We start from the raw sequence: 27,225 nt of genomic DNA, 5'->3' as shown, positions 1-27,225 counted from the left end.
CATACAAATAAATAGTTAAAAAATCATATATTGTGATTTCTGGATTTTTTTTTTTAGATTATGTCTCTCACAGTGGACATGCACCTACGATGACAATTTCAGACCCCTCCATGATTTCCAAGTGGGAGAACTTGCAAAATAGCAGGGTGTTCAAATACTTATTTTCCTCACTGTATGTATATCTCTTATATAACGCAACTTACAAAATGTTCTTTAGCTGTGTCTGCATCTGAAGATTAGTTAGGATGTTGCTGTTTGCACATCATGTGAGGAGGAAAAGCAAAGTTCTTTGCCCTGCTATAGGAGCTATGTGTTGAAGGTGTGACATTCAGCATTGACTGACTGCTCGTAGGATCGTGTCTGTCTGAGAAAATGTCTGACTTAGTGGATGTTCAGCTGGGTGAATCTGGTTCATTTGTGGGCGCAAATGGCAAGAAGTTGTCAAGTGTGACTAGAGGTTTTTTTTGCTTTCTGTGTGGGTGAAAAGAGTTGAGAATGATGAGGCATGAACAGAGGTTTTTGATAAAACTTTCATCCAGGCATTAATGCTTGCCAGACATGCAGTGATTCATGAGGATACCTGGTTGTTAGAGGGATGAAATAAGATAATTAGTTGAGTATCTTCATAAGAATGATGTAAGAGGTGATGAATACTGATTTGATGTAAAGGGAGAATAAAAGCGGTCTATGTACTGAGCCCTGTGGCACTCCAGTGGGTATTTACTGTGGGGATCATGGCAGCAACTTTTGCATGGGCAAACACCTGTCATATTGTATTTAGAAAATGTCAAAATCAGTTGTTGTTTTCTATTTTAATTTCATTTTAAATTTGTAATTTGGGATTTATTTTTGATTTGATTTATTGTTTTAGAATATCTCTGTTACATCTTCCTGTATGTTTTGATTTTCAAAATATCTGTGAGGTTCCATTTTGAGCATTATATTCCATTTTAGGCTCTTTGTACTCCACAAAATGTGACCCACAAATGAGCATGAACCCTGAAGCAAAACATCTCAAATGACTAGCGCAGTGGGAGGCTGCTCATAAAACACTTCCACACAATCAAACGCACACACAAACGCACACACACACACGCTGGCAGGCATCTTGTCTGAAATCTCTTGGATCAAATCATTCTTGAATGCTAAGCAGCGCAGTCTGTTGTTTTGTTGTCCATGTTGCTAAGCGACCATCAGCAAGTCAAAGGCTGAGAGAAAAGACAAATCCCGAAAGAGAATGAGACGTGGTGGAGACTAGGAAATTGCGAGTTTTTAAGAACCAATCTCTGGTGCTTCTGTGGACCAAGGTTCAGTGTTTGTGAAGGCAAAATGTGGGACACAAGGTCTCTCGAGAAGCTGGTGAACAGGACGACTCTGAGCACACAGAGAGTGCTCCACACACACATTCTGGGTGAGTTTAGCCTTAATACCACACAAACATCCTCTCTCTTCAAGCTTTCATTAGCGCATACCAGGTCACATATAGGTTCCTCTCCAGTAGTGTAATCTGAATTCTTGCTGAAGGGCAGAACAGAACATTCTCTGCCTCAGACAACCAGAGTAAAACTCACAGCAATCAGTGCCATCAACCTCCACAGGTCCAGCCTAATGACTCTGGCATTTACTACCGCAGTGTCTGCTACTGGACTTTTGTCCAACAAACAGAGAAATGTAGGAAGAGAGATTAAAAAAAAAAGTCTTAAAGGGATAGTTCCCCCAAAAATGAAAATTGTCATCATTTACTCAGTCTCATAGTGGTCCAAACCTGTATGACTTTCAACAAAGTCATACAGGTTTGAAACGACACAAGGATGAGTAAATTATGACAGAATTTTCATTTTTGGGTGAACTATCGAACTATTTATGTTTCATGTGTATTATTAGATGTTTCTCCTGAAATTTCTTACACCTGACACAAGGGGCGCAACCAAACGACAAATGCAAATCCAGCATGCCACAAAGATCGTAACAATCCTTCGTACAAGAAGCTACTTCTGATACGAAGGACTGTTACGACCTGCGTTTCTTGTATTTGTTCTATTGCGCTTTCTTTCTCTCTCTTTTCTTTCTTGTTCTGTCTGATTTCTGACAGGTTGTCTAATGATGGTGTGTACGATCGTCATTGGTTGTCCAGTCAGGGCGAGGCGAGTTGGACAGCTTCTAGCGACAACAATTGTGTCTGGTTTAGACACGGTGTTAAGGGCCTTGCACACTGAGTCTGAAATTCTCGTCCGAAATTTTTCGGCATGTTTACACACTGCCTTCGAAACTTTTGTCCATCAAAAAAAAAATTTGGATAGGGAAAAATTTTCTGCGTTTTTCGCATTTGTAGCAAGCATTTCAAGAGGTGTTTTGACAATTCAGAGCCACTGAATGACGAAAATAAAACAACTGTTGACATTAAGAATAGAACTGTAAATGAACATGGGCAACATTTCTCAAATACTTTAGTATTGGAAGAATTTAATCTGAGATATTTGGAAAAAGCTCTTTACATTACAGACTTGGGTTTCTTGGCGAATCTGAGCACAGTTTGAGATGTTTCTCTTCTGAAACTCTAGAAAGAGTCATGTGGCTCTTTTTTCACTGGAGGAACATGTGGAAAGACTCATGGTGCCTTCACGTGCTATGGTAATTATGGTAAATACCAAAATCCGACATGGAAAATGCACATGAACACCCCCTCATGTGGTATTTTCCACTGGGCAACTCGTAGAATATTTTGATGCACGAGTTGCCGAGATGAGATAACCTTTGACCTTTTCAAAATGGCGGAGAGCAACGTAAGAGTCGTGAATACTGTTAGCGGATAGTTTTTGTAGCCTATACAATGTTGTGTCATTAACGATTGTAATATAATGCGTTAACACTCAATTTTCAACTTCGCCGCAATTTCCTTGGTTCATATTTAATCATTTTATGTCATGTTTTATTTTTTTTTAATTATTAATTATGTTTTAATAATCAGAATAGCACCACATTTACGTTTTTTTTTTGTTTTTGTTTTTTTTTGTAAAGATAAAAAAGATACTCTACTGACACAGACCTTGCGGGTACTACATTACGACAACAAAAGCACTTGAACACAACACACTGGTAAATACCAGTTCACAAGTGGAAAATATCATCTTTTCCAGAGCACGTGAAGGCAGCATTAAACCAAAGTTTTCATTTGCTCTCTATTAAGTGTCCAGGATAAACAAGTGAGATTTTAGAGATAACATTTATGGTTTTTCTTTCCTATATGTGCATCTGAGACACTTCCTTATGAAGCATGCATAAGATCTTCCGTTTATAATACATATTTAAAAGCCATATGTGATTTCTATACGATTGTAATCAGTTGCCACCTGTTGCAACCACTGACTCTCATGCTTTCAGAACTAGGAGAACGGTTGTGTCCGTGGTCATCTCCCAACGCTAGAACAGACAACCACCTAAAATTGCCTCCAAACTCGGTCAGTTCCCGACCTGCGATTGGACGGGAACAGCCTGACGCCCCCGTCGGGGAGGATTTTAAGCAGTTGGCAGAGGAGGAGAAACGTGCTGCCCTTAAACTCCAAGAGGAGGTGAATATTTGTAATCCTCAAGTGAACCATGTCAAAAAAGTAATTAATACAGACATATTAGACTGCAACACTGTGTCTCCTGGAATTCAGAAAGCCATATTTCAGTCTCCAGGGAGGCAGTCTGGAGAGATTTTATTAGGACTTGATTAAAACTTTCTGATAAAAAGACTCGGCTTCTAATTCAACTTCTTTTCCCCCGTCCAACAGCAGCATAATCCTCGCTGCATCCGAGTGTCAGATTTAACGAATGATCCGGTTTCGACTCCAATGCCAGTAGCAGTCAAATCTTCGCCATTGTGTCAGAGAAATGAGAAGAGCTTTTGTAATAGAGTGTAATTGCTTGTGTAATTGCTCTCCAGAGAAAGCAAGCGGCAGCCAAACCCAAAGATGACTCTCCTCTTCATAAGCCCAGTACAGTTGCCCTGCCAACTCTGATCATCCATCCATTTCTTCCTCTCCCTCCCTAACGCCCTCTGTCTCCTTGTGTTCTCTCTACCTCTTCATCTCCCACTTTTCACATTCACCCCAACACCTTCATCATCTGTCCTTCATCCTTCTCTGTCCTCCTCATCCGTTTTCATCCCTTTATTTCATCTCTTCCCCAGAGTCTGCAGGCCCGGTTTCGGGAGGCCCTGCGAGCGAGGGACAGGCTGGAGGCTGAAATGAGGCGAGAGCTTCAGGTCGAGCTTCAGGCCCAGTTCAGAGCTCGTTGTGAAGGCCTGAAGGCTCGGATGGAAGAAGAGAAGGTCCAGGCCGTAGGGGAAGCCTGTAGGAAGCTGCGAGAACAGCTGAACAAAGAGGCGGAGGAGACCAGAGAGACAATAATACAAACCGTACGAGAAGAGACTCAGGTGTGTGTGTCTGTGGTCTTGTTTATTATTAGATGTTTGGTTCCCACAATAATAAACCAGATAAACCTACAGTACATTGTGGTGAGGTCAGCTTCATAAGAGCACTAAATAATGCCTTGTTTGGTGTGTAAACATGTCTGTTACGTTTTGGTGGCAATGAAGTGCTGCAGTCGGGACGACAAAACACTGAAGACTCATTTGTCTCTTGAGATTTTCCTATGGGTTTTTATAATGGGGTTTTTCAAATTATAAGTAAAATAAGGTCTGTAGTAAACGTACTAAAGAAAATGATTGGACAATGTACAATTAGTTGATTTATTTTGCAATAATTTCCGGCTGACTATATTATCATGCTTGTGCAGTAACGCAGCTACTATACAATATGTGGACATAAAATACTGATTTGAGTTTTAAATAAGTTTTGAATTTTGAGCTTCCACTAAGCTAATAGTATTTAAAAAAAAAAATTGTGGCTGTTTTGTCTAATCATTTTTTAATTACAGTCCTCAAAACAATTGGTTTAGCAACCAGATGAAACCTGTAACAATATTATATTAAATTGAGATGCATGGTGCCAGTTGCATCAACCAGACTATGAGCTAATCACAGAAAATTTTACGGAGCTAATATTAAAGCGCTGAAATTTTCTGAAATTGAATGCCCCTCAGAGAAGTAGGCAGATAGTTGGTTTGCCAGGTAAAGATACCTGCAAAACATAATACTTAACCAAAAAACTGTACTAGTCATAAACCATACACAATAAAGAATTTTACACAATTCCCAATGAAATCAAATTTTAATTATTATAAATGGCTCTGTCAGGGTTGGTAGAGTATAATCCAATCAGAAGCATGACACAGGAGAAACGACTAAGATAGTCTAAACACTAGGAACAAAGAACAACTACACACTTTCAACATAACGTTAACAGAACAAGGAACTGAGAAAAAAAGGGATAATTCCTGCTACAGACTGTGTGATTTGGGAAATCCTATAAGATCATTATAGATCACACTGTACGACATGGATGTAATAAACTTGGGTACAACATGGATGTATACTATATGAGGATGACACCTATTGAATCTTAGGCTACGACGCAAGTTAATACAGAAGAATAAAACGTCCTCATCAGCATGCGCTAGTGGTGAACAAACAGAGCAAGTGCCTTTGGCAATTGTGGTTTTTATGTGCGCTGAAAAAAGAGGAGGAACTGAAATAGGAGAATATGGACGTGGTCATGTCCAGGGAAAAGAGGCCAACTTGGCATGCCAATCTTGTAAATGGAGCTTGAGGTAAATAGTTTTAAGTTTTAGTGCATGTCGCGTTGATCAATTTATGTTGCATTTTTATTGGCTAGTCAGTAGACGTAGGTCGTAGCAGCAAACACACGGTGAGATGATCATGCTAAGTTACTGACACTGTCAGAAACTTATCGCAGGCTATCTTTGGTCGCAAGGCCGTGACAACGGCCGTCTTTGAACCTCTCTCGTTGTTCGACGTAGAACCACTGTTTAGGAGCCACGACCACAGAAATCAATTGCCACGATAGGTCATCTTTCATTTGACAGCCCAAAATCATACAAAGTGTACGGGGCATTAAATACACAAGGAAAAATAATCAACAGAACAGGGAACAGGTGTGTAACTTGTAACCATGGAAACAACCAAGAACTAGAGCTCAGGAAAACGGGAACAGGGAAAACCAAACTAAAACACAATGAAACTAAACAACCCTTACAGACAAGACAACAAATAGCTGTACATGACTGAATGATGTGCAGTGAAAATTTCCATCTTGGGGTTAGGGTACCCTGGAAATCCAGAGTTCTTGCGAGAGCACACGTTGAATTTGCTCAGCGAGTTTACTCTGGCGTCGAGTAATGATGCTCATTAACTATGCCCTAGTATCCGAGCTGCACCAATCACATCGGGTTATCTGATATAGGCGGGCCAGAGGCGATCTAAACAGATGACGACAGCGCTGCGACGTCAAAGTCATTAGTAAACATTGCAAGATGGCTATGGATAAACACCAGTTGTTTGAAACGGTTTTGGCCGCTACAATGAACGAGTTAGACTTGGCTTTTTATCTAAAAGAGGAACTGAAGACGGCGCTCGAATCGTTCCTTTGCAAGAAGGGCGTTTTTGCTGTTTTGCCGACCGATACGGCAAGAGTCTAATCTACCAGTTAGCGCCGCTGGTAGCTAAGCGTATGGGGCTTGTTGTGATTGGTCGTAGTGTTATCCAATTGCGTGCAGTGAGATTTTCAAATGCATGCTTGGTGCCGCCCCTCGAGCTGGCCGATTTTCATTACTCAATGCCAGACCATTAATCTTTCAAATTTGGGTCTGGATTTCCAGGCTAGGGTGAGGGTTCTCTTGTAGTCAAATCAGACAAATCAAGAAAAGTGCTAGATTTGTTTAATAATTTGCTACCATTAACAACTGATTATAATGCAATTACTGATGAACTGATTTACTACTGATTGATATACTACTATATGAGCCAACCAAATCTGCACAATTTAAAGTCTGACCAATCAGAATAACGTATTATTCATAGTGAGTCATTCTGCTCATTGCCTTCCTCTGTCTGTCAGGAGTGTGTGAGGAGGTGTGTGCAGGACGCAGAGAGACGTGTTCGTGAGGAGTGTGACATGAAAGCAGAAAGAGAGAAACGGGTCCTACAGGACAGACATGAAGAAGAGATATCTGAGCTACAAAACAGGCAAAAACACACATGAAACTACCCCCCCGCTCAGCCCAGATCCCTGTTGTGATGCATCTCAGCTATGCTCTTTCTCCTTCCCACCTTCTGTAAATTTCATCAGTTTCTCTCTTTGTATCTTTCTGCCTTCTCCCTTTCCTACAGGAACCCTAGAATTTATAGATTTTGTTTCTGTCATCATCAACACTGCCTCTCCAGCACTCTTTTTTATTTCTTTTTTTCCTCCTCCTTGTAATAATGTTTTGAAGCGGTGCATGAGCATGTGTGTGTGTGTGTGTTGGTTTGCAGGCTCCAGCAGCTGCGAGACAGTCTGGATCAGGCCTGCAGGGAGAGCATTCAGTACGAAGCAGAGTTTAAGGTCAGCCCCTGTAATGAGGTCATCATGAATAAATGAACAGCTCTAAAACGGGACCTGCTCGAATCCAGCAGCATCTGCAACAAAACGACAGAATAACAGAACTCTCTCTCTCTCCTCCCGAGCCAGAACCTCCTCTGACGTTTGGTTCTTGTTGACTCTTTCTCCGCCATTGACGGAATTTTCTGTCATTTATGACCACTAGTGCAAAGTGCCCGTGCAAAATCAGTTTTTGTTTGTTTTTAGTAATTGTTGGTTCGGTGTGTTTGAGTGCTCATTGTTACAATTACACAGCAAAAGTTCAGTGACATTTTTATTTGTGCATGGTAGAAAGCACACAGTGAACTCCGAGAAAACGCTATGCTTGAGCAAACAGTTTGTGAATAGGCAACTATAAATGATGCCCGTGAAAGAGACTGTGATCGCACTGAATAGGATATGTTTAGTTGGTGAATAGCATAGGCTACTATTACACAGTAGCGATAACGTTAAGCGCACCAGAATAAAATCTAATAATCAGAAATAAACAGTGTAGCTGACTTACAGATTCAGTTAACATCCACAAATGAATAAGCGCGTCGATTCAGGGAGACGGCTACACAGTGAACTCCGAGAAAACGCTACTTAAGCTCTGTTGCTTTCTTCGACCCTCTCTGTCTCTGGTCCTGGGCTGTGCTCACTCAGTGTCAGTGTGAGAGGGGGAGTGGCCAGCTGTGCTCACTCAGTGTCAGTGTGAGAGGGGGAGTGGCCAGCTGTGCTCACTCAGTGTCAGTGTGAGAGGGGGAGTGGCCAGCGGCTAGAGCGGCAAAAGCCAATGTGTGCTTCTTTTACCGATATATTTAACGATATCTTTTGCATTTCTAATCCAAACAACAGCAAACTTGGCACTGCACTTATTCGTGCCCGTAGCAAGACACCTGTCAAGCTTGAAATCCATCGGACTAACGGTTCGAGAGATATGCGAATAACAGACACACACACACACACACACACACACACACACACACAGACAGACGTTCCTGTAATTTTTAGATAGATATAATATTCAGAAGTAAACAGTGTAGCTGACTTACAGATTCAGTTAACATCCACAAATGAATAAGCGCAACGATTCAGGGAGCAGCTACACAGTGAACTCCAAAAAAACGCTACACTTGACCAAACAGTTTGTGAATTGGCTACAACAAATGATGGCCGTGAATAAAATATAATATTCATAAATAAACAGTGTAGCTTACTTTGTTTAGCTGACAGTGTTTGTGCCAGAATGTTTATTTTTAAACCACAACCTTCTAAGTGCTTCTTTTACCGATATATTTAACGATATCTTTTGCATTTCTAATTCAAACAACGTCAAACATTGTTTGTATGATATGGATATCATACTTGGCACTGCACTTACTCGTACCCGTAGCGAGACACCTGTCAAGTTTGAAATCCATCGGACTAACGGTTCGAGAGATATGCGAATAACAGACACAGAGACAGACAGACAGAGTTCCTGTAATTTATAGATAGATGTTTTCTCTGTTAGACGGTAGGGGGCGCTATTATGCATCTTCTGGAAGAGTACAGAATCTCCAGATCAAAACACAGGCGAAGAAGAAGCAGAAACAAGTGCTAAAGAATTGTTGCTTATACACATAGAAAATAACATGGTCGTGAACATTAAACAGCAGATAAATCAAACTTCCTAATGTCAAACCCATGAATAGGTCCAGGACTGTGAAGCTTTGGGGGGTTGTTGAAAGCGATCTACTCCATCTATGTTTTGATATTCATTCTGAATCCGATCCGATTAGTTTTTGACAGCTTCATAGATTTTTGTTCATAATGTTGCTTTTTTATGAAACTTACTCGCATTCAAGTGTCGATAAAAGAAGAATGCAATTTTTTTTTTTTTGCAGAGCCTGTTTTGATATACTGTATTGCATGTTCAGATATTCATACAACAAAATTATTCTGGGGGCCATGATAGTTTAAGACTTTAAGAAAAAAACACTGGCGGGGAAAGAGTTAAGCTTAGTTTGTTTCCCCCCATGAGTCTGTGCATTAGTATGGAAGCATGTTTCCTCCAAAAATGCAATTGCAATGTTTCATCTCACAACTATATAAACTCACAATTGCGAGAAAACAAATCAGAATTGTGAGATAAAAAGGCGCAATTAGCTTCTCTTTTTTTAAATTCCAAAACAGAATTGTGAGATGTTAACTCAGAATTCTCAGGAAAAAAAGTCAAATCTCTAGATGTAATATAAGTATTTTAATGGGGGAAAAGTCAGCGTTATGAGATGTGAACTCTCAACTGCGAATTTATAACTTTAACAAGTCAGAATTCCGAGATTTAAAATAGCAATTGTAACTCAATATAGCAATATAAACTCAAAAAGACAAAAATTCGTAATTACCTTTTTTATTTATTTTTTAATTCCATGGCGCAAACAAGCTTCCATACATTGGTGTTCCTTTCAGGCCCGGTTCTACGGGGGTGCTTGAGGATGCTAAGAGCAAGAGCACGTTACTGTAATAATATATTGACAAAACAACAAATCTGTGTTTGTGCTGTAAAAAACGTCAAATGTTTCTATTTGCAACGTGTTTTTGCAGCAGTTAGAAATATAGCCAATCACAGACATGTTTGTTGATCTCTTGAACGCAGTGGCCAATCAGAGGTGCTTAATCAAAATCCACTCATCGGTCAAAATGCCAGAGTATTTTTATTCAGTGCTGAGTTCTGCACACTTGCGAATCCTCTCATTAACAATGTGCAGACACGATGCAAGTAAGAGATTAACTATGCAGTCAGCTTCATTGATTATAACAGAACTTTGTGAGATCGCGATTAACTGAGAGTGCGCTTACTTACGAAATCGAATACTTCCCTACTATATAGTATGCGAAAAACAGTACACTACCAGAATACTATGTCTGAATACATTGGATGCGTCTGAAATCGCATACTCTTGAGTAGGTACTTATTTTGAATAAAAAAGTATGTTCTATGTAGTATGTGTGTTGTATGAATGTAATCCGGGTGTAGGCTACTACATTCGCTATGCTGCCATTATCATGTGACCTACAGCGTCAGTTGTGTCGCTTCACTGTCATTCATTACTCTCACCTTCGCTTCCTCTGCAAGTGATAAGTTAAATAAACTTATCACTTCATCTAAAACATCAACATGTTTATTAGATCCTATACCCACTAAACTACTGAAAGAAGTGTTACCTGTAGTGGAAGAGCCTCTCCTCAATATTATTAACTCATCTTTATCTTTAGGTCATGTTCCAAGAACATTCATTAAGAAACCACAATTAGATCATAATAACCTAGCAAATTATAGACCCATTTCAAATCTTCCTTTTATGTCTAAAATACTAGAAAAAGTTGTATCCACCCAACTGGGCTCTTTCTTGCAAGAAAATGACACCTATGAAAAGTTTCAGTCTGGATTTAGACCGCATCATAGCACTGAAACTGCGCTCGTTAAAATCACAAATGATTTACTATTAGCTTCTGACCAAGGCTGTATCTCAATACTAGTTTTACTTGATCTTAGTGCTGTGTTCGATACTATAGATCACACAATACTCTTAGATCGACTACAAAATTATACTGGTGTTCAAGGACAAGCATTAAGCTGGTTCAGATCATACCTATCTGACCGATACCATTTTGTCTATTTAAATGGAGAAAAATCGATCATAACTCCAGTAAACTATGGAGTGCCGCAGGGATCTGTGTTGGGCCCTCTATTATTCTCAATATATATGCTGCCACTTGGAAATATTATAAGGAAACATGGAATTAGTTTCCATTGTTATGCTGATGACACTCAAATCTATATTTCATCACGGCCAGATGAAAACGCTAAATTATTCAAATTGACAGAGTGTGTTAAAGATATAAAAGATTGGATGACGCGCAATTTTCTTTTATTAAATCCAGACAAGACAGAGGTACTAATCATTGGTTCAAAAAACCGCCCACAAAACCTCTCACACTACAACTTTAACATAGTAGGATGTCCTGTTACTTTATCCTCTACAGTAAAAGACCTGGGTGTTATACTAGACTGCAACCTGTCTTTTGAAAATCATATTTCATATGTTACAAGGACCGCCTTTTTCCACCTTAGAAACATTGCTAAGCTACGTAACATGCTATCTGTTTCTGATGCAGAAAAGTTAGTTCATGCGTTCATGACCTCGAGACTAGATTACTGTAATGCTTTATTAGCCGGTTGTCCTGCATCCTTAATAAACAAGCTACAGTTAGTCCAAAATGCCGCCGCTAGAGTTCTTACTAGATCAAGAAAATATGATCATATAACACCAATTTTATCATCACTACATTGGTTACCTATAAAGTTCTGTATTAATTACAAGGTATTGCTACTGACTTATAAAGCCCTAAACGGCTTAGCTCCAGTTTATTTAACGGATCTTCTATCGCCCTATAATCCATCGCGCTCTTTAAGATCACTAAATTCGAGGCTTTTGGTCATACCTAGGATATCCAGATCCACCAAAGGAGGGAGAGCATTTTCACATTTAGCTCCAAAACTCTGGAATAGCCTTCCTGATACTGTTCGTTGCTCAGACTCGCTCTCCCAGTTTAAAACTAGATTAAAGACGCATCTCTTCAGCCAGGCATTTATATAATACTTTTAATCTTACAGTTAAATCCGGTCTCTAGTTCATAAACGCCAGAGGAGAACTGGCCCCCGACTGAGCCTGGGTTCTCCCAAGGTTTTTTTTTTTTTTTCGGTTCCTTGCCACTGTTGCCTTTGGCTTGTTCAGTTGGGGATATTTAATTTAATTAATCAATCAACAATACTATTGATCAGCGTTACCAAACGTGGACGTTTTCCACTAGAAACAAACATTGATGTATTATTTTAATTTAATACTGTGAAGCTGCTTTGATACAATCTGTATTGTGAAAAGCGCTATATAAATAAACTTGACTTGACTTGACTTGACTTGACTTCACTTACTATAGGGTTAGGGTAGGATTAGGATTTGGTTTAGGGTTAGTTGTATGTAATTATGCATAATTTACTGTTATTGCTATGGTAAGTACATGTTACATATGTAGTCTGAGAGTGCAAGCCTGCACTCTCTCCTGAGTGCAGGCTCTCTCCTGTGGCCTCATGGGATAGTAAAGTGTCCATCGTATGCATGATTCAGAATCGCGCCGGAAGTAGTAGATCATCCGATACTTTACACTCTTTTATGAGTACTGTGAATTCAGACATAGCCTACTTCTTTTGTCACACACTGATTTTGCCTACTATATAGTAGGGAAGTATGCGATTTCGGATGCAGCCATAGTATTCGAAAACAGTAGAGGTAAAGCCTCCGGACGACTTCCGGCAAGATTCTTAAGTCTGCATATGATGAACACTTTTCCCATGAGGCCACAGGAGAGGATTTATGAATGAGAGTGAAGCGACGTAACTGGCATTGGTAGGTCACATGATAATGACAACATGGCGGATGCAGTATGTCCGGATTACATTCATACTACCCATATTCCTATACAAAGAACATACTTTTTTAACGGTCGCAAAGTGAATTCAAATTCAAATGTAATCCCTACTCAGACAGTACGTGATTCGGGATGTAGTGTGGAGAGCTTGCTTACATATTAATCTGCACTTTACTAGATCTCCCTCAGTGATTTAATTCTGGAATCAGGCCTGGTTCTTCCCTTCCTCCCTGTCTTAATAAACAACAGTGTTGCCATTTGACCTTTGTCTTGAGGACGTTTCCATCTTTGGTCATTATGAAGAATGCACCTGTTTAACTAACTGCATCTGTCTAACTGGAATTGAATCAGCATGTTGATGTGCTTCTGTTCCTCTTTCAGAAAGTGCAGGCGAGCTACATGCGGTTTGTGGACCTGACCGAGTCCTCCCTCCACTCGGATTACCTGTTAAAACCCCGCAGACTGGGGAGAGAGCCAGGACTCATGGACACTGCGACACAGACCGATGAGATCACCCCTCAACCGTGATCTTCTCACAGTCACACCTCAGTGTCTGCCTGGGTATTTAACAGTGTCCTGCAGTGAGACACGCTCTGTTTTAAGCATTTGCCTATCGTTTTCTAGAAACTATAGCATCATTTGTACTTCGAATATGTATTTGATGCACCACAGGTTTAAAGCTACACTGTGTAGGATTTTCTCCCATCTAGTGGTGAAATTGTTTATGACTACCAACTGAATATTACTTTCTAGCCCCTGTGTGAAAAACGCGAAAGGCGAAGCTTGAATTTCCAGGTATGTCCCTCTTTGGCTAATGTTTTTTCAAGATGGAGGCGCAACATGGCTGCCGCCATTCGAACGACTCGCTCGTATGTATTCTAAATGGCATATTCTACGCTTACGAGAATACTTGATTAGTTGCTAGAAGTAATTACACATTAATGAGCACATATCATTTTGAAAGAACAAAGTGTTTTTTGCTAAGAATCAACTTAAAAAATTACACAGTGTAGCTTTAAGTGAACTACAAAAGCTAGTTTCAAACCTGTATGAGTTTCTTCTGTTGAACACAAAAGATATTTTGAAGAATGTTGGTAACCAGACAGATGATAGACATTAACTTTCATAGTAGGAAGTCAATGGCTACCGTCAACTGTCTGATTACCAACATTCTTCAAAATATCTTTTGCGTTCAACAGAAGAAACAACATGATGGTGAGTAAATTATGACAGAATTTTCAATTTTGGGTGATGTATCACTTTAAAGAAATTATGAAAACCTTCATTCACTTACCTTAATAATTTATCCTCCTTGGTCCCGAGATGGGAAACTTTACTTTTAGTTATGAAACATGTTAACTGTTGCATATTAAATAAATAAAAAACCTGAAATTCTTGTAACTTCCAGTATATAAAAAGGTGTACTTTTGAAAATGAAATACAAACATTTTCATATATCATATAATATTTTGAAAAAGTGAGTACAGCACATTCTCTGTTGAACAGGTTTATCAGATCAAATATTGATATATGATTATGCATATTTAATACCCTAATTAGTCTTTTTTAGATTATAGTGTGATTGACACTACCGGTGAACAACATATTAAATATGTAATAATTGCCTGGAGCAGCTTACATTGTTATTGTTAGTCCTATTTTATTTACATTAACACACAATGTGACTAATGCTACTCACTGAATCCAAATGACATAAAATGTTCACTTGTAATTGTTGTATGAAAAATAATAAATGCGTAATTGCCTTTTATCCTATTTTTTTTCTATGAAACTTTCTATAATGAGAAATATGCACAAATATTACAGGAAAAAAACTACAATATAAAAGAAAATCTAAAACAAATGTATCCTTTTAACTAGATGTTAAAATGCCTGTTATTTAGCAGCTACTCTTCTTTAAATGTCATTTATTAATGCCATTTAAAGTATTTTGATTAAATGTAATGGCACTAATATTAACATTTCATAAAATCGATGTGGCTGTCCAAAGGAGTGTCTTGATTTGCAGTGTGTGTGAGTGGACTGCAGTGTGATTCCTTGACCACAGGGTGTCAGTGTAGGCAAGACTTTCGTCCTGCGTTCACACGCCTCGGGTCCCGTCAGCAGCGCTTAGTTCATAGTACACTTCTTAATTGTTGTTTTCAGATGTAATAGACAGGCATACAAACACAGTTAATTGCTGCTTTTTCACATACGCAGGATGCTGAAAATCATTCCAGATTCAATTGGACGGTAGAGATATTTATTAAACAAGCTCTTTATCGGATGCATATCTTACTAAGCTTGTCATTAGTGTCGTTACCACCAGCATGAAATGTTATTACATGCACCGTTACCAGCGAGTGCACCGGGGGCGCTGTGGCTCCGTAAAGCCGTCGCTTCTGAATGCACAGCGGTGATCGGTGTGATCGGCTGATTCACGATCATCATATCAAACGGAAAAGAAGCAGTCATAAAATGTACGTGCTCAGAGACTATTATTATTATTATTTATTTATGGATATAGAGAATCATTTATGTGCGCATTGGGAAATATGTTTGCATGCATGGTATATGGATGTGTTCCTGACTGATGTGATTTAATAGCACCTCTACATGCGGAAAAAACAAATCCCCCAAAGAAAAATCCGCTCTGTTAGCGCGCACTCCAGCCGGAAGATGGGATTTTTCTTATTCGAGCGCGCGCACCCCCCCATCCCCCCTCTCTCTGCCGCTATGGCAAGCCGTTTAGACTTTTATTCATTCCCAGTATATGCATTTTTACTAGATTTCTACTAGTAACAATGGCCATTTTTTTATATTTATAGTAAAAACTATAATTCTTGATATCTGTAAAATATATATTTTACTAGTTATATGTTACCATAGGCTGCCATTCAAATTCAATTGTTGATATCAAGAATTGATTTCCTACTACTTCCAATATCACATTTCAGAAATACAATTCTTACTAGTAAAAAAAATTCATTTTTGTATTTCAAAAATTTCATGGTAACCAATGCAAATGTCTGTTCTTGATATCAATAATTCAATTGCTACTAATAAAAAAAAAAAAAAAATGTAGCCTATATCAATAATTAAATTGTCACCAGTGACAATGTTAATTTCTGATATCATGAATGTGATTGTTAAAGCCATTTTAAATATCTGAAATGACTCCTAATCACTGATATCAGAAATACATTTTCAGATATCAGAAATAACCAATGTTGAAATACATCTAGAGATCAAGAATTAACTAGTTAAACAGGAATTTATATTTTTTACTAGTAACAAAGTAATTATTGATGTAAACAATTATGACTTTTACTAGTAAGAATTGTATTTCTGATATGTGAAACTGGAATTTCAACTAGTAAGAAATCAAATCTCGATAACAACAATTGAATTTGAATGACAGCCTTTCCGTGAGTGATGACGTTATTGTTGATATCAAGAATTTACATTTTTACTAGTCGAAATATAATTCCTGATACCACGAATTAGCATTTTAACTAGTGAAAATTTAATTTTTGATGATATCAAGAATTCATATCCTGGAGATGAATAAAAGTCAAAACGGCTTGCCATACTGTCTCTCTCTCTCTCTCTCTCTCTCTCTCTCTCTCTCTCTCTCTCTCTCTCTCTCTCTCAAACAACTCAGTCTGTCAGTGTGCGCCGAGCGTTAGGAACAAGTCTCACTAGCCGGATTTGCAGCCAGTGAGAGAGACACATCGAGAGAATCCAAGCAGGACAGGCGAGAAATGAACTATCTAATGACTTGCCACATCCGAGCACATTCTCAAATACCCTGCAACCGAAACCCATGAATAAGGATTGCAACATTTTTTCCACCCTGGACAATCTGGCAATAATTTTGTCAGTCTCGACACATTTGTAAATTAGCTTTCATGCTTGCTTTTAATTTGCATTAATTAGTTTAGCTATTTTTTCCCCGTTAATTATCTGGATTGCAACATTTCATTTGTGTGTATGCGGAATTACTGGAATCTCAGAGGCAAGCAGGAAAATCCAGTAGGAGAACTAGAGGTGAGGAAGAGAAGCAGCGAGATCTGTCCAGCATCAACATGTTCTTCTGAAGAGGAGAGGAAAAGCTCACTCCAAACCATCATCCATCCACCATCACATTCCCGTCCTAATTCGTCGAGGAAGCAGAATGAAGTGGGAGTGAAAGGGAATAGGAAAGATTTGCCCAGCCTAAACGCCTTGGGAAAAAAATAAGCATCGGGAATTTTTGGAAAAGTAAACTCTTTGCAAGGAAAACAGCAGAAAAACGGCTGTGGGAATTGAATTGCGCAGGAGTTTTGTCCACGAGCTACTTTTCCCAAAAGACGATTTTTTTAGTGTGTGTGTGTGTGTGGAAATCTGCTTAAATCCACTTAGACTGCACCTTTGTTTAATCTAATCTCCCGTGTTTAGCAGATATCCATGCAGGCTCCCCAAACACGTTGTTCCTGAATCACACTGACGGATTCACCTGAACGCTTTGTTCCGAGTCCAGAGATCTCCATCCCCTGGGAAGAGTATCCCACACAGATTTGATGGGAGTAAATAGAAGGAATTCGGGATTTCAAATGGCGAGTCGAGGCTGTGAAAATGGATTGGGAATTCTGCTGATATTCTTAGTGGATTTACTCGGGATCACAGCGACCAACATGGAGCCCATCTACTGGAATTCCTTGAACAAAAGGTAAGAGCCGCAACTAAAGGCATTGGGCACGGCGTTTATTCCCGTTTATTTAAGAAGAGCTTTGCGTTGGAGACACTCAAAACGCCTCGTGTTTTCGCACAAATCGTTGAAGGACGGCTTTGAAATGTCTCTCACGGGGGGAAAGAAAGCTGTTAAGCGCTATTACACCGACAATACCCTTAGTGGATAATCACGAGTCTGCAGAAGTTACGAGCATCAATGTCGCCAGACTAATAAATGCCACATTTCATTGACGGTGTGCGTTGAGGAATTTTACGACAGTAGCCGCCGCTGTTTATTTTTTCACTGCCTTTCCTTCAGATACGCTCCAGTTAGATTGGCATGAGTTTTAGTTGCTCAACACCAAGCATTTTTCCGCCTAAACAATGTAACCTTTGTGGAAATGTTCTTGCTGAACTTGTGAGAACGTGTAGACATCCTCGAGACTATTTTTAGTCACCAACTTCTCTTGTCATTAGAGCATGTTCAACAAAAATATGTTCTGGCAAGGTGGTAAACTTTCACTTTTCGTGACCCCTATTTACTCCAGCTGCGTAAAATATAAAAAAATATACATGGAATCAAAAGCCTCTGCACTTTTATTTAGCCTATAGTTGTCAACTCCGCGTAAACTCGAACTTTAACGTTTGAGTCGACAACTTAAGTTTTAAACGAAATTGAAAAATGTAAACTGGTGGACTGTTTAGCAACTTCTCTGCTGTCAAGACAGTTAAAACAAAAGGAGGTGTCAGTTTTCACTCTTAGTCGACACCTTCCAGTGGACTAGTTAGCGTAGAGACACCTGAAGCGAAAAGTTTTACACGCAAGTGTTAACTTTAGATGGTCAATCAGTCCCGTTTCGCGCTGCAAAATTTATTACTCCAGTCACGGAGGTGACACGATTTTCCATGCCGCAGGAAGGAATAGTGGGCAATTTACGACTAGATTTCTCGTAGTATGTGTCGGTAAATAAGGGGGAGGTTTCTGCAACCCAGCAACTGTGAATTCATTTAGTGGCGAGCCAAAGGAACCAATGCAAACTGCGTGTCCGGCACATAAACGACGATTTATGGCTGAGCAGACCCCTTTCTTTCTTTCGCCCTTCTGTCATTACTGGCCTTGTTTAAATGGACACCCGGCGTCGTGGGAGCACTTGTGTGCCCGGTCTAAATCGGTATGTGGGTTATGAGGGGCTATTAGTGGTGCCACGAGCTCTTGAAAGACGAATAGGTTTTTAATGCGTCCATGTGGCGCATATACCGGGCTCTGCGCTTCAACAGATGCTGCTGGGGGGTGGAGGGGGTTTATTCTGTCCCAGTGGCCGTTGGCAGACGCTCTTAATGAGGGTTCTTGTCGGTGTTGCTTGTGTTAATCTAGCAGGGGTTTGTGGGACCTCATTTGAAGCGGGTGCGCGCGCAGGTGGGGGGTCTGTGAACGCGCGTTTTCTGCTTGACCTTTACCTGGGAGTGAGACGCAACACCTCTGATAGGCTAATCGTTTTTAACCAATTCAATCACTTGTAATCGACGTTAGTCGATTTAAAGCGATCAACAGTAGGCTATAGGCGCTGGTTTTCTCACGGCTTTATTATTTGCACTTTAAATGTTCTGAATTCGCTTCATTTCACCGTGGAAAGGCTCACAATTTAGGTAAATGGCATTTTCCTAAAAGTGTACATTGCAGGTCGTGTTTAATTGTCATAGTTGATGTAAGTAGGCTATGTAGCCTAGCAATTAGCCTACTGGTAGACTGAAATGTGCCCTGCCCCCCCCCCCCCCCCCCCCCCCCATCCCCCTGCTATATCCCCCTGCTATATGCCATTTGATGGCTAATGATAGCAAATGTGGCCTAAAATGCTGACCATGCACAAACACTTTTATTGGTTTACTCACTAATCGAAAGTTACAATCGGAAAATCAGAAATTTATTTTCGGACATTCCATTGAATTGGCAAATGAAGCAGCGGCTCATGTCGTAAATCTCAAATTAGCCAAATATCGTCAGATTAATCTATAATCCTAATATTTGGGCTAATTAATATGAAATCCTACATATTAGGCCTATCTCATCACTGCCATTGATGGAAATTTCCGGCTTTCCATGTTTTCACTGTTATACGCTAGGGGGCGCTGTGACACATCTTCTGAAAGAGAACAGAATCTCCTGATCAGAGGACATGTGAAGAAGAAGCAGAAACAAGTGATAGCATATGTAATCATTGGCATAGCCTATGTAAAATAACCTCATCATCAACATTAAACAGCATATAAATCAAAACTGCCTAATGTTACTAAATTAAATGTCGACCCATGACGAGCTATAGGACTGTGCAAGACTGTGCTCTACTCCATCTGTTTTGATCTTCATCCTGAATCTGATCCATAGTCTTTGACAAAACGAGTTTTCTCAGCTTTTTGCTCAAAATGTAGCTTTTTTTCAAATGAAACTTACCCACATTCTTTCTGTTGATATATTGCTTGTTCAGAAATGCATACAACAAAATATTCTGGGGGCTATGATTTTTTTTTGAAAATGATCACAAATATCTGGCAACTTTTTTTTTTTTTTTTTTTTTTAAAACACTGATGGGGAAAGAATTAAGCACTATAAATGACATATTAAGTTATGGTCTTGTTTATTTGTAATGGTCACTCTCTTATTGTGTTACATGGTAGCATGATTTATACACAAACACTATGCAGTATGAATTTCTCTGCTCACGCCGTTGCAAACTTACAAGACATCTGCACCGTGTGGTTTTGCTCCAGGCTACAGGAGTCCGCTCTGTTCGCACTAAAAAGTAGCAGTACGAAGGTTACGTTGTTGGCAGTGCTGTATATTTAATAGGGATCAGTGAACCTGTGCTTTGAAGATGAGGGCCTGCACCTGTAGAATGTTTTATTCACCTATCTATATCCATCGCTACCACCCTCCGCCTCGGCCTCTCACGCCGGCGCTGCCACTCTCCTCCACATGCTAAATTACAAACATGTGTAGCTTTCAGAGGAACGAAGAGCTGAGAAGTGATGGGAGGAAAGAGGGAGCGAGAGACGAGGGAGGAACAGCAGGGCGCATCCTTAAATGTACAGAAATCAATATCTTCTAAGCCATGAATGTCAGTTTGAGTTAGGCTTAAGAAAATGCAAGTCCAGCACAAAGATCACCTTGAAATTGTCTGCTTCGGGGGGGGGGGGGGGGGAATCTATAAAGCAAAAATTGTGTTTGTTCATGGACACTTTAATGTAATTTCGGTATGTATATTTAATTAAGTGTGCGTAGATGAAAAATGGTTTCTGAAGTAGGGCTTTTTTTTGGTGGTGTTTCTCGGTGAGCCAGCTTGTCTGGGAAGCGTCCTTCACCTTCTGACATTCACACCCCCTGATACATTGTTTACACACAAGAAAGACAAAGTGTGTTTGTGTGTCCTTGGTTCCCGGCGCTCTCTGGATGTGCAAACACATCCATGACTGATGTTCTGGGGCGGTCAGTGAGGGCTGTGCACAAACGGCCATGTTAAGATGCTGGTTGGGTTATCGGATCCCAAATGGTTAGTAACGGTTCAGAAGGTTTCTGTGTTCAATCACGGTGCGTTTCGGTAATTGCGTTTCAGAGATTCAGATCCTGCTCAGACCTGTGGGGGGTTTTCCGATAATGAATTCAGACGAGCGGTTGTGGGTAACTGTAAGGATTTGTGTGTTATCATAAATGTCACAGGGTCTGTGTGTGTGTGTACATGCGATGGGCCTTTTGTATCAGCGCTCGCTCTCAAAGAAAGATGTTACCCCCACTGGATTTTTTCATTATTAATTTACAGCATGCTAATTGGGCTTGGACAGAAGCGCTAGTTAGCCGATCACAGGCTTAAGACGAGGCGCATGCAGAGGGATATTTCGGGAGGGAGGTCTCTGGAAGATGAGATCAGTATAAACACCGTCTCAATAGGTCACTGACACATACGTGCTTGTGTTAGGAAAGTCCTAATTTGTAAGTCGCTTCTGCTAAATAAATGTCAATGTAAAAACAAACAGAGAAACTTTTTTTTTTTTGACATGCTTGCGAATGGATTAGAGGTTTGAATCCATGTAAATTTGCTAAACTGAGTTGATCCATTTAAGCTTCCTGACTGGATTCACCTCTTTTGGTCAAGGGAAATTTGGTTTTATTCCGGGAGTTCAAATGCTCAAGTGTGTGTGCAGAATCACCGTGGTCTAAAAGAAGGAAGAGAGAGTCTGCTTTTTTTTTTGTAGAGTCTGCTGTTATAGTACAAATTGAAATATTGCAATTATTTATGATTTAATAATGAAATATTACAATTTAATACATTTTAAAATGCAATTTATTCCTGTGATCAAAGCTGAATTTTCAGCATCATTACTCCAGTCTTCAGAGTCACATGATCCTTCAGAAATCATTCTGATATGCTGATTTGATGCTCAAAGAAACGTTTCTTATTATCGAAATTGTAATCAATTGTGCTGCATAATATTTCTATGGAAACCGTGATGCACTTTTTTTTCTTTGATCAATATAAAGGGGGAAAAAGCATTTAAAAAAAAATCTTTTTAACATTATAAATGTTTTACTGTGACTTTTGATCAAATTAACGTGTTCTTACTGAATAAAAGTGTTTAATCGTCCGAACGGATACACTTAATTTACAAATGATTTTTACATGTAGAGGCGTCCCTGCTGAAAAGTTTTCTTTTGAGTGGGTAGGGTTAGGGTTTTTCATTATTAATAGCTTAGTATAAAAATGTTATCTCCTCTTTTAGATAGCTAAGTAAACAAGTGTGTGTGTGTGTGTGTGTGTGTGTGTGTGTGTGTGTGTGTGTGTGTGTGTGTGTGTGTGTGTGTGTGTGTGTGTGAAAGGTGTGTATGGCATGAAAAAGCATTTGAGCTCTTATATGGCATCAGCACAGTACCCTGCAGTGAGAAATAGGTAAAACTGTGAGTGTGTGTGTGTGTGGAGCAGAGGCTGCTGGAGGCTTTACGAGCTCTCAGCAACAGGAGCTGTGAAAATGGCTCTCAGCTGATGTGGCAGAATAACTGTGGCCTGCCTGCAGACCAGACACACACACACACACACACACACACACACACACACACACACACACACACACACACACACACACACACACACACACACGGCAATATAATGGGGAAACAATGGCGCCTTCCCTGCGGAGACAGCCAGAAGTGTGTTCAGGCGCTGTGTGATGCAAATATAAGGAACACATGTTTACACAAACACACTTCTGTGTGCCGAAAAGCATCCAGACTTTTGTGGGATGATAATTTAAGCTGTTTTGAAATAATTGAAAGGAAGTAGATTGTCACACACTGTTTGATTGTTAAACTCATGCTGACGTGTGGGGAACGGTGCGTTCCTGAGAGCGGGCCTCCTAAACCTCTGCAGCGTGGTGTGTGTGTGTGTGTGTGTGTGGTCTCGCTCTGAACATCTCTCATCACTCTGTGTTTGTTTGAATCTGTGTATTTGTGTGTGCAGGTTAGTGATGACAGTTCTCGGAAACTGGGCCTCCTGACTTAAGCCGTAATATTCAGACGAAGAGCGAACACGTATACAAAACAGAGAATCAGTTCAACTCATTCTCCACCGTCTTCCTCCGTTTGTTTATTTATGTTAAAGTCCCCCTGTAGTCAATCATTTTATCCCTAAAAACTCATCTTTGATCACCAAAATGACATATTTAAAAAAAATTTCCGTGACAAAAATATCCTTCATGCCTTAAAATAGCATGAATGTAACTCTACACACTTTCCTCATTTAGTATACGCGGTTCTATGAATATGCAAACGAGCCCCGCCTCCACTCACTCACACCAGCTCAGAGATCCACTCGTTGACGATCACACGTTGACCTGATTGGTTTCAAGGTAGTTTGTGACGTCAGAAACACCAGCGATTTCAAAGTGTGTTTTTGAGACGGTCTTTGGTTCACTGCAGTTTTAAGGAGAAAATACTCAGCAATGGTGTCGACTTATGAATTTGCACATGGTTTGTTTTAAAGCATATTAAAAACACCACATAGACTTAGAAACAACATTAAAAGCTGGATTGTCACCACAGTAAGCGTAATAAAGCCGATCAGGGTCTGTCCTCCTGCTGCTGCAGATGTCAAGACCTTCACTTCTGTTCTCACTCTCTTTCTTTCTTGGCTAATTCCATTCACTGGTTTAAAGGGTCACATGAGCGTCGGGCCGCTGTGTATTTGTGTGTGATTTGGTTTGGTCTCACACACACATCGCCTTTACAAATCAGGATCATCCTCTCCTGCTGCCATACTCCAGCCGGGGTCAAAGACACACACACACCATCAGCTCTGGGGACTCTCTCTCTCTCTCTCTCTCTCTCTCTCTCTTTTCTTCCATCGTTCCTTCCTTAATTTCTTCCCTCCTTCTTTTTTCCCTTCCTTCCTCCTTTTGTTCTTTCTTTCCTTCATTCCTTCTTTCCTTCCTCCTTTCTTTCCTTTCCTTCCTTTTGTTCTTTCTTTCCATCCTTCCTTCTTTTGCTCTTTCTTTCATTCCCTTCTTTCTTCCTTCTTTCCTTCATTTATTTCTTCCTTCCTTATTTCCTTCCTTTTCTTCTTTCCTTCCTTTCTTCTTTCCTTCATTTCTTCTTTCCTTCCTTTCTTCTTTCCTTCATTTCTTCTTTCCTTCCTTTCTTCTTTCCTTCCTTCCTCGTTAAGTATCATGCAATTTGGTCAATTTTTTAAAGAAGAAGAAATGAATACTTTTACTCTGCATGCAGGGTGCATTAAATTGATCAAAAGAGACAGCAAATCCATTTTTAATGTTAAAGGTTTATATTATAAATGTTCTGTATTTCAAATAAATGCTGTTCTTTTGAACTTTCTATTCATTAAAGATCACTGTTCTCAACATTGATAATATTAAGAAATGTTTCTTGAGCCGCAACCACCGGCAACGTCTCTGCACCATCAGAAGAGTTTGTTGTTGTCCTCCTCTGGCTTCCTCTATTCTCTGAGTTGGTTAGATGAACTTGATAGTCAGAGGAAATCTTTCATGTTCCTAAAGATTAGCTTTTATTGACTCTCTGTCTGCGTTCTGATCTGGAATCAGCTCTGATATGTGGCAAACAATTGATCGGCAAGTTGTCAGATCTAAGAGAATGGGAGCTCAGATCTGTGCGAGATAGCACTATATTTTCTCTATACTGTACCTTAGCTTTGAATTGTTTCTCTAGTAGTTCAAATCACAACTGCTCAATAATAATCTGAGGATACAGACCGTCTGAGGTCAGTTCGGCTGTGTTTCGGATCAGATATCTGTGTGTTTCTGTGGGCTGAAGGTGACTGAACTCAGAGCTGTAAACCGGAGCGACAGACAGACTCGTGGAGCCAGACTACATTTGCATCGCCGTCTCTTCAGTTAAGAACACACACAGTCGGAAGACAGGAGAGGAACAGCAGTTATCAACGAAACTAGGACATCTGCAGTTGTATTCAAAGTGTGCACAATTTGTAAACCTTTCCTGTCCTCCGTGGCGTCTGACTGTGCCGTTGTAGTAATAAGTGTTGTCTGATTTTGTCTGAGGCCCTATGATTTGTGTTAATGCCTGTGCTAAAAATACAGCGTGTGTGTACTTGGACCTCTAAGTTCTCTCTCTTTATTAAATCCTCCTGAACAGTTGAGTTAAATTGAAATATATAAGGAACAAGTACAGGTTTGTGTGTTATGAAGACCAAATACTATCGTTCAAAATGATACGTTTGGACACTTTAGATTAGGGCCCAATTCTCACTATTAACTACGACTTTTGCCTCAATAAACTCTAAAAATGACTGCTTATTAATCGTTAGTAAGGTAGTTGAGTAGGATTAAGGGATGTAGAATACAGTCATGCAGAATAAGGCATTAATATGTGCTTTATGGCCCGGTTTCACAGACAGGGCTTAGATTAAGCCAGGATTAGGCCTTAGTTTAGTTAGGACATTTAAGTAGCTTTATAAACGTGCCTTAGAAGAAACATTACTGGTGTGCATATTTTGTGACATATTTTAAGATATGCCAGTGCAAGTTGCTTTCAGTTAAAACAGCTCAAACATGCATATTAGTCTGAGACTAGACTTAAACCTCGTCTGTGAAACCTGGGAATAAGTAAGGGTTAATGCCCGACGAGGTGTCCATTAACCCGCTTATACCATGGTCACTTGCCAAATAACACATTTTTAAAACATTAGTTTATAATTTAATTAGTTTTACAATCGAAATCTAAAGTTTTTACAAACAATAACTTGGTTTCCCTGGTTACGCCTGACGGTTTATTTACTAGGTGTCCTCTATCAATTTTTAATGGACACCCTGCAGCCAATCAGAATCAAGTATTCACCCAGACCATGGTATAAGTAATAATAAACAGCCAAAATCCTAGTGATATGCATGCTGATAAACAACTAGTTAATAGTGAGAATTGGACCCTAAACTAAAGTGTACCATACATGCTATTCAGCAAGAATGCATCAAATGGCAGTAAAAAAAATTTTTTTAAGTAAATTTTTTTTTTTTGAACTTTCTATTCATCAAAGAATCCTGAAAAAAAAGTATCAAGTTTTACACAAAAATATTAAGCAGCAAATTTCCAACACCGATAAATAATAAGAGCAGCAAATCATCATATCAGAATGATTTCTGAAGGATCATGTGACACTGAAGACTGGAGTAATGATGCTGAATATTCAGCAGGAATAAAGTACATATTAATATAGAAAATAGATATTTTGAATTGAAATACTATTTCATAATATTACTGTTTTTATATGATCAAATAAATGCAGCTTTGGTGAGCAGAAGAGACTTTGTTAAATAACATTAAAAAAACTTTTGAACTATATATATATATATATATATATATATTCTTTATTTATTTTAATATAAAAAATCTGACAATTGTTAAATTGAACAACTTTTACAAAAACCGCGCAGATGCCCCTCAATCCTCTCAAGTAATCAGTTGAATTTTCCGTGGAGTGCTTGAGTGGACAAAATGACCAAAATGCCCTAGCGTGTGTGTAGGTGTGACAGTTTGTAAGTGTCAGTTAGTGGGCCTGGGGTTTGACGTGACCTACTTACAGAGTGTGAGAGATGGTCAATGGATCACGACCCCGAAGGCTTCCTGCCTCACACACACACACACACACACACTCACACACTCACAGTTGGTGACAGCACTAGGCCTAACGAGAGCACACAACGCTCCCACGACTCCCCACACACTTCATCTAGAAGAATCCGTCATGTTAGGAAACATAAACCAGTCCCACCAGCCGCGCTGTTTCCTGCTATTGTCATTGATCGCTTTTTAGATGGACAAAACAAATCACGGAGCCTACAATTACTGCCGTCAACAGTTGCAATCAGTGCTGAATCAGTTCCCTTATCCAAACATGAACAATCTGCCATCGCTTAATCACCCTCATGCGTTTCAAAACACACATGACTTTCTGTCTTCACGGACAACCCAAGGAGACTTTCCCTC

At 39.6% G+C, this 27,225-nt stretch overlaps 2 protein-coding genes across 2 annotated transcripts in view; both read left to right on the top strand.

The window, feature by feature from the left end:
- The first annotated feature begins 1,214 nt into the window (after positions 1-1,214).
- Positions 1,215-14,773, top strand: LOC307156557 (uncharacterized protein). The gene is made up of 6 exons (XM_079867968.1): positions 1,215-1,411; positions 3,382-3,569; positions 4,175-4,420; positions 7,023-7,150; positions 7,439-7,508; positions 13,380-14,773. The coding sequence occupies exons 1-6, from the start codon at positions 1,330-1,332 to the stop codon at positions 13,524-13,526; spliced, it is 861 nt and encodes a 286-aa protein (XP_079724094.1). The 5' UTR covers positions 1,215-1,329; the 3' UTR covers positions 13,527-14,773.
- A 1,877-nt stretch (positions 14,774-16,650) lies between these two features.
- The window catches only part of efnb3b (ephrin-B3b), an 84,719-nt gene continuing 74,144 nt past the window's right edge, over positions 16,651-27,225 (top strand). Inside the window, exon 1 of the mRNA XM_079867723.1 lies at positions 16,651-17,709. Within this exon, the coding sequence (XP_079723849.1) occupies positions 17,561-17,709 (149 nt within the window). The 5' untranslated portion in view covers positions 16,651-17,560. The remainder of the gene's footprint in view (positions 17,710-27,225) is intronic.

Source organism: Squalius cephalus (assembly GCF_949319135.1).
Source record: "Squalius cephalus genome assembly, chromosome: 3".
NCBI classification, from domain to species: domain Eukaryota; kingdom Metazoa; phylum Chordata; class Actinopteri; order Cypriniformes; family Leuciscidae; genus Squalius; species Squalius cephalus.
The sequence above is the reverse complement of the archived record's forward strand: the minus strand, read 5'-3'. Positions and strand labels throughout refer to the sequence as shown.